The following is an 11,396-nucleotide window of genomic DNA, read 5'->3' on the forward strand; positions in this document are numbered from 1 at the left end:
TTGATATTAAGTAGATTTTATTTTGCAGGTGATGGGGAAAGTGCCAACCATTTCTATTAACAAAACAGAAGGCTGCCACATCTACCTCAGTGAGGAATCATTAGATTGTGAGATTGTGAGTGCCAAGTCATCCGAGATGAACATCCTCATCCCCCAAGATGGTGATTATGTGAGTGAGATATTTTTAAAGCTTTCCTCTCCCTTCCCCACTAGTCTTGGTAGCTAATAGCACTTAAACTGCTAGGAAAGAAACTAACATACCACACATATTATGTCACCAAAAAATGATCCAAACCAATTTAATTTCTATGTACCGGTATCTCAGCTATCAGTGCAGGAAGAACTCCTTATTTTCTGAGGCACAAAGTAATTTCAAAGATCAGACATGACGTTATTTCTTTCCATTTTGATAGATAATGGCTTCATTTCCTGTCCATTTAATTTTCTTTTTTGATATCTAAACATAATCTCCCAAAGAAACTTACTTTATACAAGAGCACTCAAGCCTGAAAATGATGATGCTAAAACTAAGATAAATATAATACTACTGCAGATGAAATAATACAGTATAATATACTTGTTTTTTCTAAACCTATTGATACATGGGTAGCATATGTAGTTCTTTCTAGTATTTTCAACATATGTCCTTAAAAGCCACTTAAAAAGGTGCATTTTCCCGACTCCTTTTCTGTTCTAGTAAGATTTTCATACTATGCCTACCATGATTTCTAGTAAAGTCATGCTCTGTCATTTCACACACTAGCAAGGGATCATGCAGGCAAAGCATATCATAATAGTTTCCTAGTCTTCTCAACAGAGGGGTGTTGAAAATGCACTGAATGGCCACAGACAGAACTTAAATTTCTTCTTAATCTTTTGGGCTGGAATTTTGTTTGGTAGAGGGGTTTAGGGTTTATAAAAGAAAATATGTAACAAGCAAATTCTCATGCTCCACATTTCCAAAAGTGACTGCTAGACGCCCAGCTTCACGTAACTAAAAAGGAAATGATTTTCAGTGGGTCCATATTCCCCTATTTCGTTAAAAAAAAAAAAAAAAGGTCCTTTTGATCAGTCTCACCTCAAATCACCATATCATCTGAAATTACTGGCTATCAAAACACCTGTTTGAGATCTGAATGAAAAAGCCCTTCTCTTCACATTGTTTTTTGTCTACTGGGAACAGGGAAAGATCCAACAACATCTCCTGTCCTTTCACTGAATACACAGAATGGAAGGAGACTGTCTTTAATGTCCTGCTTTGTTTTGTGCACCCCACAAAGGATGCTGAGTCTTTTGAAGTGTATCACACTTAAAATGATAGGGTTTTTTTAAAATTTTATTCTTCCATGTTATAATATTGCTTTCGTCCTTAAAATTAGGCTCCTCGCTAAATCCTCACATCTAAATCCTTTCTACTGTCTTCCAACCCAGACACCGATGGAATCTAAAGTCATTTCTGACATGAGGCTTATTTACTTAGTTGTTCCAAATAATGGTGTGAGAGGGATTATTGCAAAGTAGTACCATACCAAGGCTATTTGAAACTGGGTAGCAATAAGGCTTTTTCCTGTGTGGCATTGTAAAATAGCTTCCTAGGGTAATGAAGAAGGCTTCTTTCTAATCCTGGCATGTCTGAGCTATCAATGCTTTCTCAGTCATGTAGCACTAATAGTATTCCACCAGTTTTCATGAGGTATCCACTGTTTATTTAACCACCATTGTTGCTTTTGTTTCTTACCAGAAAGAATTTCCGGTTCCTGAACAGTTCAAGACAGCATGGGATGGATCTAAGTTGGTCACTGAACCTGCAGAGATTGTGGGTTAACTTCCTAATGCCATACAGCACTTGCTGACTGTGACCAGACCACAGCCAGCATAAACAAAGCAGTAATGTAAAGAACTAGAAGTAGCAGTAGTTCATACTGCTGTGATAGGCCTTCAAGCATTAGCTCTGCATGCTAGAAACAATAACACATCTGGCACCCTTTTGTTAGGCATCCCAGTACTTTTCACGTTTCCACACAGTTTGCCTTCACATTTTAATTTTAATTCTAAATGATTTCATGTGAATGTAATAGATTAAAACCCCTACCCTCCAGTCACATCATTGGTTTGAAATACTGTATACATTAAGCCAAAATACTGCATGATACACTTCGTTATCATCTTGCTTCAGTGCATTCCTTCTTATGTTTTTGCTGATCAAAAACAGCATTAAGACTTTAAGATGTTTATTTTTACCTATTAAGCAATTCCTGTATGATGCAGTAAAAATGTACATCCAGAAAGTATTCAGTTCCTTGTAATTCTGTGGCAGTCATAATGGGGTTTGTTTAAACAAGCAAAAAAGGACAAATTTCAGCAATACATTTTGCTAATGGAAGATAAAAAAATCTGGTATTTTAATAAAACACTTTTCTAATGTGTATATTTAGAAGATCCCTATGTTTTCTGCGAGGTAAGATTTTATTATGGTCCACAGACTTGCTGTTGCCCTCTCATTTCTTGCAAATTAGTAATTCTTTCTAAGCTAAAGCCTCATCTAAGCTAAAACCTTGCAGCAAATCACTTGAAGGTTTTTTGCTCCTTGGATTCATTTTTTTCTCTTTTTTTTTTTTTTGTGAGACAATCTCTCATTCTTTAAAATTTCCATTGTTTCTTGCATCCTATTCAGAAAACTGAGGGAGGCATATATGTCAGACACCAGCTAGTTTCCTTACTAATAATGTTCCTTTAAAATATTGCTATTGTAGCTCATATTCATTCAAAATATCTTCCTGTTTCTTCCCCACATTTGTAGGACTTACTCAATTTCAAATATGTCCACAAAGCAAAGCCATAGATTTATGTCATACTAATTCTGAGCCCAGATAAAGGGGTAATTTCCTGTTTAGCCCTTTGATTCTACTTTATAGTCCCTATTGTACATGCTTTTTTAACAAAGGTGGAGTGTTGTATACGTTTGTACTATTTCAGCACATAGTACGAATAAAATTTTAAAAATTTAAAAAGTCAGCTTATGTTTTTGATCACTTGTAATATTTTGTAATAGTGAAATCACAGTGAGATGCTTGCAGAGCTAGTTACAAGCTAAATTTTGTGCCTAATTTACCTTGAAAGTACATTAATTCTTGAGGGTTTTTAAGTATATCTTTGATTGTAAACCCTATACAATACAACCAGTAGTGCTCATTCCGTAAGGTTTTGCTATCTGATGTTTAATCTATGTGTATAATGTGTTTGCTTTAATACATACCATTTTTTCAACAGTAAACTTCTTATGAAATAAAAAGGAAAATGTACTTGTTTAAATACAAAGTTGTTCAGAGCTTGCTCCATTGCAGTGTTTGTCCTATATGCTTTCTCCTTCTTAAATGCTGTTTCAGAACTTTGATTGAGAAAAAGTAGCTCCTCCTCCCATTTCATTAAACATTATCACTTTTGCTGCCATAATCCACCTGACAGTGGATAGCGGGTGTTCTGCATGCTAGCAGATAAACCTGAAGTTTCATGCATATGACTTTGGTGACAGCCAGAGAATGGAGCTTTGCATGATTCTCACTTCTAGGTACACCTGTATCTTCCAGAGATGATGTCTAGAGAAATGATCATGACCTGGTGCGACTTTGTAACGTTTGCCTTCTATTTTTAGCTTTTCCCATTGTTTCCCTGTATGGCTTTGGATGCGTCCCTCCTGTGTTAACAAACCACAAGCGGTCCACTCCATATTTCAATTGGATGTGCTTCATATCTGAAAAATGGGCATCGCATACTTGTCATGATAAAAGGATTGTTGAAGGATTGTTTAATCCTTAAATCATAATAATAATTTGTTCCATAAAATAATTTCATTCTAGAGCATTCTGACCTGAAATACTGACTCTTGTTTTCATCCAGCATCAAATAGGTATCAAATCATTATGCAGCAACAGGAAGCCACTTAATCCTTTGGAGGTATGATACAAAACAAGTATCAAATGCTTGATGATAAACAGAAAGCAGCGAGACAGCTCTGAATCACTACACAGGCAAATTCTTTTAGTTCCTCCTAGGGATTTAACTCCTCCCTCAGAAACAAACTGTGTGAAGGCTGCTCTGATTCTTTTTTTAAACATTTGAAAGCAAACTCCCCTGTGGCTAGACCTCCGTAACAATCATGTTCCTGCAACATGCAAAACCCAAGTACATTTTTTTGACTGGTTTCTTAGCAGGAAGAAGTCTTATGCAGTAACAGTGCATTCCCGACAGTCTGAACACACCTGAGAACTTTGTCAGAGGGCAGAGGTTTAAAAGGTAAGGAAGAAGGCCTTGCATGGACAGACCCAAGGTAATTGCTTCAACTGGAGAAAAGGCTAGTGAGTCCATGCATTATTGGACACCAGAAAAATAAGAGAGAGACTTTTTAAATATGCAGAAAGCTTTTATCTAGTATTATTAGTCAGCCATATGACAAAAAATCTATAACCAGCTTTTGTCAGTTCTGGTGCTCATAAAAAATACTTGTCATACATGAGGTTGGACTGTACTTTCCCTGCAACCTCTCTTTAACTTCAGAAATATAAAAGACTGCTAAATAAACAAAATTAATCCAAGGTTCTGATTCTACCCTGCATGAATTTGTGTACAATTAAAGGTTAAAAACTCATTTTCTGAAAAATCAAGTATATCTTGAGATAGAAATAATCAACAAGCTGCAGAATGATGATTTGATGAATCATCCCAACCATGATCAGTTGTGTCCACCAAGTCTTCGGCAGCAAGCTTGATCTGTGTTTAATGGCTGACTCCAGCAAGGAATGAACTGCTAAATGCTGAACATCCCTAACGTCCTATTGATCGTTTCTTTTTACCGCATGCTGTCACACAAGATAGGCCCCTTGATTTCAGCTCTACACTGCGCTAAAATTGTGCTTATGTTCTAAATCAGTACAACTATCAAAACAGAAAACAGTCCATTTGGTGCATATATTGATATGGAACAAATGTGCATCATTCATTTTTATAAACCTGCATGGGTCAACTATTCACCAGTATAGATGCTGTCAATCAGCCAGTAAAATACATGTCAAAGAGAAGAAGATTTTTTACTAAGTGTCCAAATGTAAAAAGCTATTTTCCTATGAAAAGGTTCAACGGATCTCCTACTTTCTTAAATAGCACCTCTGTAAAAGTAGTCATGAAGTACTCTGTACAAGTACCTCCTGAAGTTCAACAAGCTGAACTGCAAAGTCCTTCACCTGGGTAACAAACACCACATGCACCAGTGTATGTGCTGAGGGCTGCCCAACTGGAGAGCAGCTTGGCAGAAAAGGACCTGGGGGTCTTGGTGGACACCAAGCTGAACATGAGCCAGTGATGTACTCCTGTGGCAAAGAAGGCTGATGGTATCCTGGGCTGCGTAAGGAGGAGCATTGCCAGCAGGTCGAGGGAGGTGATCCTTCCTCTCTGCTCAGCACTGGTGAGGCCACCCCTGGAGTGCTGTGTCCAGTTCTGGGCTCCCCAGTACGAGACATAGACGTGCTGGAGAGAGTCCAGTGAAGGGCCACAAAGATGATGAAGGGACTGGAGCATCTCTCCCAGGAGGAGAGGCTGAGAGAGCTGGGGCTGTTCAGCCTGGAGAAGAAAAGGCTCAGGGGAGATCTGTTAATGTGTATAAATACCAGAAGGGAGAGTACAAAGAGGAGAGAGCCAGGCTCTCCTCAGTGGTGCCCAATGACAGGACCAAAGGCGATGGGCACAAACTGAAACACAGGAGGTTCCCTCTGAACATCAGGAAACACTTTTTCACACTGTGAGTGACCGAGCACTGGCACAGGTTGCCCAGAGAGGTGGTGAAGTCTTCATCCTTGAAGATACTCAAAAGCCACATGGACATGGTCCTGGGCAACTGGCTCTAGGTGGCCCTGCTTGAGCAGGGGGGTTGGACCAGATGACCTCCAGACGTCCCTGCCAACCTCAACCCTTCTGTGATTCTGTGATACTTGCTTAGTTATTTAGAATATTGCTTACTAAGAATTAATGGCAATTAGAAGTATTGAGGTAGTGACTCCATATATCCACCAGATGGCAGAAACCAGCTGAGGGCCAGGCCCTCACAAGCTCTTAGTGAAAAAATGCTGCACTACAGTATTTAGAAAGGACATGTATACTGTTTGGCAAAGAACCGGGAAATTCTACTCTCTAAAAGTCACTGTAAAAACATTTAAAACTTACTTTGTTTTTGCAATTATTGTCTTGGTAAAAGGAGAAGGTTTGACTGGGATGGGCAAGGAAGAAGAAAAAACAACTACTTGTTACCTATTATTAATTTGATTTTGGGGGTTTTTGAACACTCTTAAGCATATCTCCATTAAAAGCACATTTAAAAAAATACCTGATTGAACTTAAAAGTAGTATTTAAGAGAGCTATTGAACATAAAGGAGTAAGTAATTTCAAGTCTGCATTTGAAAACCAGAAATCTTGTCAATGGCCTAGGGAATTAGGCACTTGCTAAGGCTTCCCAGTGCCATAGTTATTATCCAGACAAACCATTCTTGTTCTTACTCTTTTCTGAGTCCTCAGTGTATCTGGATCTCCATGAGTTCCTTCAGTGTTACTGCACTATATGCATGTTCATAAACTCGTGTATCACATTTCTTTCCCAGAGATAAAGCATTTGTCCATTTGAAATCCTTCAGGGACTCAACTCAGTATGCACCCTTAGTGCACTCTCCTGATGTGCTGTTCAACTGGGCTCCTTCTAAAATGTGGAAGCAGCTGCCTCCAGACAAATGGAGGTAATGTTCACTCAATTACACAATAAGCTAGCAAGCATAGCAGTTATCAAGAACATACCAGACAGATTCAGTTCCCCTGCTGAAGGTCATCTGGGCCCACTGCTGTGAAAATATTGCCCAGAAGTAGCTACTGCCCTCAGAAAGTGCCTATAAACAGGCCCCTGATATATGAAGCAGTCATTAGGTAAAAATCGTAAATAACACTCCCCAAGGAACCTTCTGACTACCAGAAAACAAGAACCTGCTCCCTCTTCACAGTTGAAATAATCCGGAAAAATCTTTTTGGGTGCCAAATTTTTGTAGAATAACAGACAACTCTCCCTACTCCCCCACCCAAAACTCAGTGGTGATCTTCTAAGCTTAACTCTGCTTCTCTAAGTCTTGCTGCATGCCAAGAACCCTACCTGATCACCACTGACTACCAAAGACTCTTCTTCTCCAAACCCCTAGTTCCAGTGCTGCTTCAATGGAGGCACACTCATATTTCCACTCTGGGCACACTAAAGAACATGATAGGGAATTAGGTAACTGGTAAGGCTTCTGAGTGCCACACTCCTGAGTAAAGCTCTTTTCTGGTTACTCTTCATTCAAACCAGGTCAGGTTAAAAGACAAATAAAGGTATTTACACACAACTCCCAAAACAGACAGTACTGGTAAACAGGCAACCACACTAAAAATCTATATACCCTAAGACAAAAGTGGAAAAGTTCATTTTTCTCCAGCTGGTTTGCTATGGCCTTTTTATCAGCTGTGACCATTAGGATTCTGTTTTCTGTCTGTATTACACATGAAGTTCCATCTATTAGAAAGAAAATTACTCTCAGGTGACCATGACAGCTTTTAGAGCCAATCTCTCCTTCAAAATCCTCAGCTGGATGAGTCAGATTAGTTTCAGAGTGAAAAGCTAAATTGATGTAATTTGGGAGACAGTTGTGCCATATTTCTACACTGAAATATATAGTGTTTTACTTCATACTTATGTAAATGCATACATTTGGGTTTTGGCTCAAGTTTCATATTCTGTACCTGGCTGCTTGCCCCAACAAGGGGTAAAGTTCTCACTCTTTGGTGACTCAGTCTGTATGTTTCAGTAATGAATCTTTTTAACCAACATTTGCATTTAATTTCACTCTGTACACAAACATACATACTTGATACAAATGTCTAAATAGCATGAATATATGTAGGCTGCTGGGCACAACAATATTTAACCACTTTGGAATGACAAGAGGTTGCCAATATGTCCAAAAACTCTCATCCAAGGACTCTTTAAAAAGAGCTCCTATTATTAGAATGCTTCAGCATGATGCAGGAGATGTGATCTGCATCCCCCAAGCAAAGGAAGGAATTAAACTTCAGTTTCATACATCCAGATGAATGCTTCAGCAATTCCTTAGTTTTAAAAATTTTTTAAAACCCTGCCTTGAAAACAAGATGCTAGAACGCGTATCAAAAATGAGCAAAGATACATCTCTCTGACTCTGAACAACAGCTAGATTTACGGCAACAGACCACTGCTCCGCTACTTCCTACTGAGTATAAAAGATTTCCCACTCAAGAGTGACAGATCAGGCTTTTCAGCATTATCTATACTTAAAGAGCTTAAATGGGATTCCAGATTCCCCTTAAACCTTAACTATCACAATATCAGCTTTTAGGTGCTTATATCCCTCTTTTGATCTAGTTCAAAACATTTCCTTTTGCCTAAATCTCATTTCTAGAGAAAAGGATATTTAACTGCCAAGGCATTCAACCACTTGTTTTCATCAAATGTTACAATGAACTACCCAAGATTATTTCCCTTTCTGACTCTGCTCACAAGAGAAAGCAAAGTAAAGTAGGGAGAAATCGGTGCTGCAGAAGATTATAAGTACTCCCATAACGTGTGGCAATCTGACACAGCAATGAAACAAGACCCTTTGTCACCAAAAGCCTAAGCTGTGAGTTCCCCACCACTGGCAAGCACTGTTACAACATCTTGTTATCATATCTCTTTATCATATGCATCACAGAATAGAATAACCTCAATGCTTGCAGAATTTGTGGGTCTTTGGTGGTTTTTTTTTTTAAGGCAAGAGAATGAGAAACAGAAAAATTTGGGAATGAAGAAATGTTACGTTGTCTCTGTTACCTGTTACTCCTCTCTGCTGTCAGTGATTCAGGTTCACCGTGAGTACCCAGTATAATCGCATAGTGCATTCTAACTGGTTATGCCTGTGTAATGCTGCTGGTGACCCTAAAATTTACATATGACTGGTAGCGTTATATGAAGCCTGTGAGATCTTGTAATTGTACCTTAAGATCTGATCTGGCTTGCAAAACCTGTGGCCACACAGACACACACAGAGAAAAAAAAAAGCCTGACACTGTTTTGTTCTGAAGGGTTGTTTGACACTGTTTGGTCCTGAAGGGTTTGTGGTGAAAATCCAATTAAAAAAAAAAAAAAAATTAAATGGACTGTAGCTGATCAAAGAAGAAGTAAAATATTATAAAGGAAGAAGCTCTGTTACATTACTTTTACTGCCAGTTTTCCAAGCTAGTTTTTCTATTAGGAGTTAATAGCTGATTTAAGACCATGTTTTCTTCTATACACTTATCTGTCTGCCTTCCTTTCTTTCTTCCATTCTTCATTGTCCTTCCTAATCATGCCAAAACTTGCTATGTTTCCCAAATCATTTACCCATATTGATTTCACCCAGGTCTATGTTACAAAACACATGCCAGTATAATTAGAACCATATCTACATAACGAGTACCAGCACCTAACATAACTGCATTTAATTAAGATGGTATGGGTTATTTGCTAAGCACTTTGTCAATTCACCTCAGCTTGCCTATATGAGATACTCGCTCTGTGGAAACTACTTCAGTTTTTAAATGAGTTAGGGTTACATGGGAAAAGAATGTATTTGGTTTAGTCTGACAGGGAGAGGGAGAAACTTCTTTTTTTTTTTCAGCTGTGCTATTTGCTGTGTCAAAAATGGGAAACACTCCATGTTTATGGTATATGTTACTAGTTCATTTGGTATGGAGCTATGTTAACATCTATGTTATACGGAACTTGTGGTCTGGTTGAGATGCTTAATAGTACACAGGAAAATTAAATATTGAAAATTAATTTGGAGAACTGTGTTTAAACTTGCTGTAGGACTCCTGGGCCTTTGTTCAGCGTTTTTGCACAGGGAGAACATGAATGTGATGAGGGAATGATGAAAAAGGGGAGATAAAAAAGAAAGCAACATTTCGGTGACAAAATCAAATTGTAGAAGTACATGAGGGAAAGAGCAGTTTAACGCCTTTTCTCTCTGAACGGTTTCAACCCATTTCCTATTAGCAAAGAGAAAGTGTTTAGAAAGTTGCTAGAGGTCAGAAGCCACAGCTGGAATCACAGGTGGCAGTAAGCAGAAGGACAGATATAGAACTTTGTCCAGCTGCACCTGCTCAGCAGCAAGGCAGTGCCTTACTCCTCACTTGGGTTGGTGCCCTCATCTACCGCAGCCCGTTAAGAGCAACGTACCTGTGACCTGAGCCAGCAGTCAGCTGAAGGGACAGAGAACGCGGCAGGCGGCAGCTAAGCGCTCTTGGAGGGAAGTGCTTTGGAAACGAAGACCCTCACGGAAGACGGAGACTCCCTTTCCACACTTCAGCACAACGTGCTGGAGCGAGCAACCCCACCGCCCGAGGACAGCTTTCACACCTGCTGCCCGGCTACGAAACCAGGGCTGGGGCTTTGGCTGAGGAGAAGGGACGATTTCCTCACGGGAGGGACGCGGGCCCGGGCTGAGGCGAGCCTGCCGCTGAGGGGACGGCAGCTCCCCGCGCTGCCTCCGGGCGGCGCGACACCGCCGCGGCGGCCGCGGGAGGAACCGGGGCGGAGGGGAACCCTGGTGTTTATGCTAAGACAAAAAAAATAAATTACTGCGCCCTCGGTGCGTACGCTGCTGCCGGCAGACCTCTCGGGAGCGCGGCCCGCACTGCGGACACCGCGCTCAGGGCGCCAGCTCTTTCCCGCCCCGGGGGGCGCTTGGAAGCGGCCCGGGCAGACCGCGTCCTGCCTCGACGCTGAGCGATACTATCTCACGGCGGGGGGGGGCTGGGGGGGAGCAGAGGAAGCCTGGTTCTTTCCCGGCGCAACGGCAGAAAGGGGTTTGCTGGAAAGTGGTACGCTCCTCGTCTAGGCCGGGTGCCCGAAGGACTCGGCCTCGTGTTTGTCCGCTTCCTCTGTTTCCCCCCCTCCCGCCCCGCGCTAGGTGGGAGAGGCGAGGCGTCTCCCCCAGCGCATGCGCGGTGAGGGCAGGCGCTCAGTGTCAGAGGGGACGGAGGAGATGGCGGAGCCCGGCGCGGGCCGGAGCGGCGCTGGGGCGGCGGCGATGGCGGAGGGCGACAGCCAGGGGATCGACAGCGTGGCCGGAGGAGAGGCCGCCGCTGCGTCGTCGTCGTCGCCGCCGCGCTCCCCTCCGGCGGCCGTTGCGGGGGGGGGCGGCGGGGCGAAGCCGCTGAGCGCGGCGGAGTACGCGCGGCGGGTGCACCAGTGGCTCTGGGACTCGTACTGCGGGTACCTCAGCTGGCAGGGCTGCCTGCCCGCCCTCCTCGCCGCCTCCGCCGCCGCCGCGCCCGC

The 11,396-nt window shown here is 41.7% G+C and overlaps 2 protein-coding genes across 3 annotated transcripts in view; both read left to right on the forward strand.

Annotated features, from left to right (window-relative positions):
- CAP2 (CAP, adenylate cyclase-associated protein, 2 (yeast)) overlaps positions 1 to 2,349 on the forward strand; it is a 55,345-nt gene extending 52,996 nt beyond the window's left edge. For both annotated transcript variants that reach the window (XM_010573189.1, XM_010573190.1), the window contains 2 exons: positions 29 to 169; positions 1,742 to 2,349. In XM_010573189.1, coding sequence (XP_010571491.1) covers positions 29 to 169; positions 1,742 to 1,825 — 225 coding nt within the window. In that variant the 3' untranslated portion in view covers positions 1,826 to 2,349. The remainder of the gene's footprint in view (positions 1 to 28; positions 170 to 1,741) is intronic.
- Positions 2,350 to 11,103: 8,754 nt separating this feature from the next.
- FAM8A1 (family with sequence similarity 8, member A1) overlaps positions 11,104 to 11,396 on the forward strand; it is a 7,646-nt gene continuing 7,353 nt past the window's right edge. Inside the window, exon 1 of the mRNA XM_010573307.1 lies at positions 11,104 to 11,394. Coding sequence (XP_010571609.1) covers positions 11,104 to 11,394 — 291 coding nt within the window. The remainder of the gene's footprint in view (positions 11,395 to 11,396) is intronic.

The sequence above is a fragment of the Haliaeetus leucocephalus genome, unplaced genomic scaffold, assembly GCF_000737465.1.
Source record: "Haliaeetus leucocephalus isolate CR32 unplaced genomic scaffold, Haliaeetus_leucocephalus-4.0 Scaffold373, whole genome shotgun sequence".
NCBI classification, from domain to species: Eukaryota; Metazoa; Chordata; class Aves; order Accipitriformes; family Accipitridae; genus Haliaeetus; species Haliaeetus leucocephalus.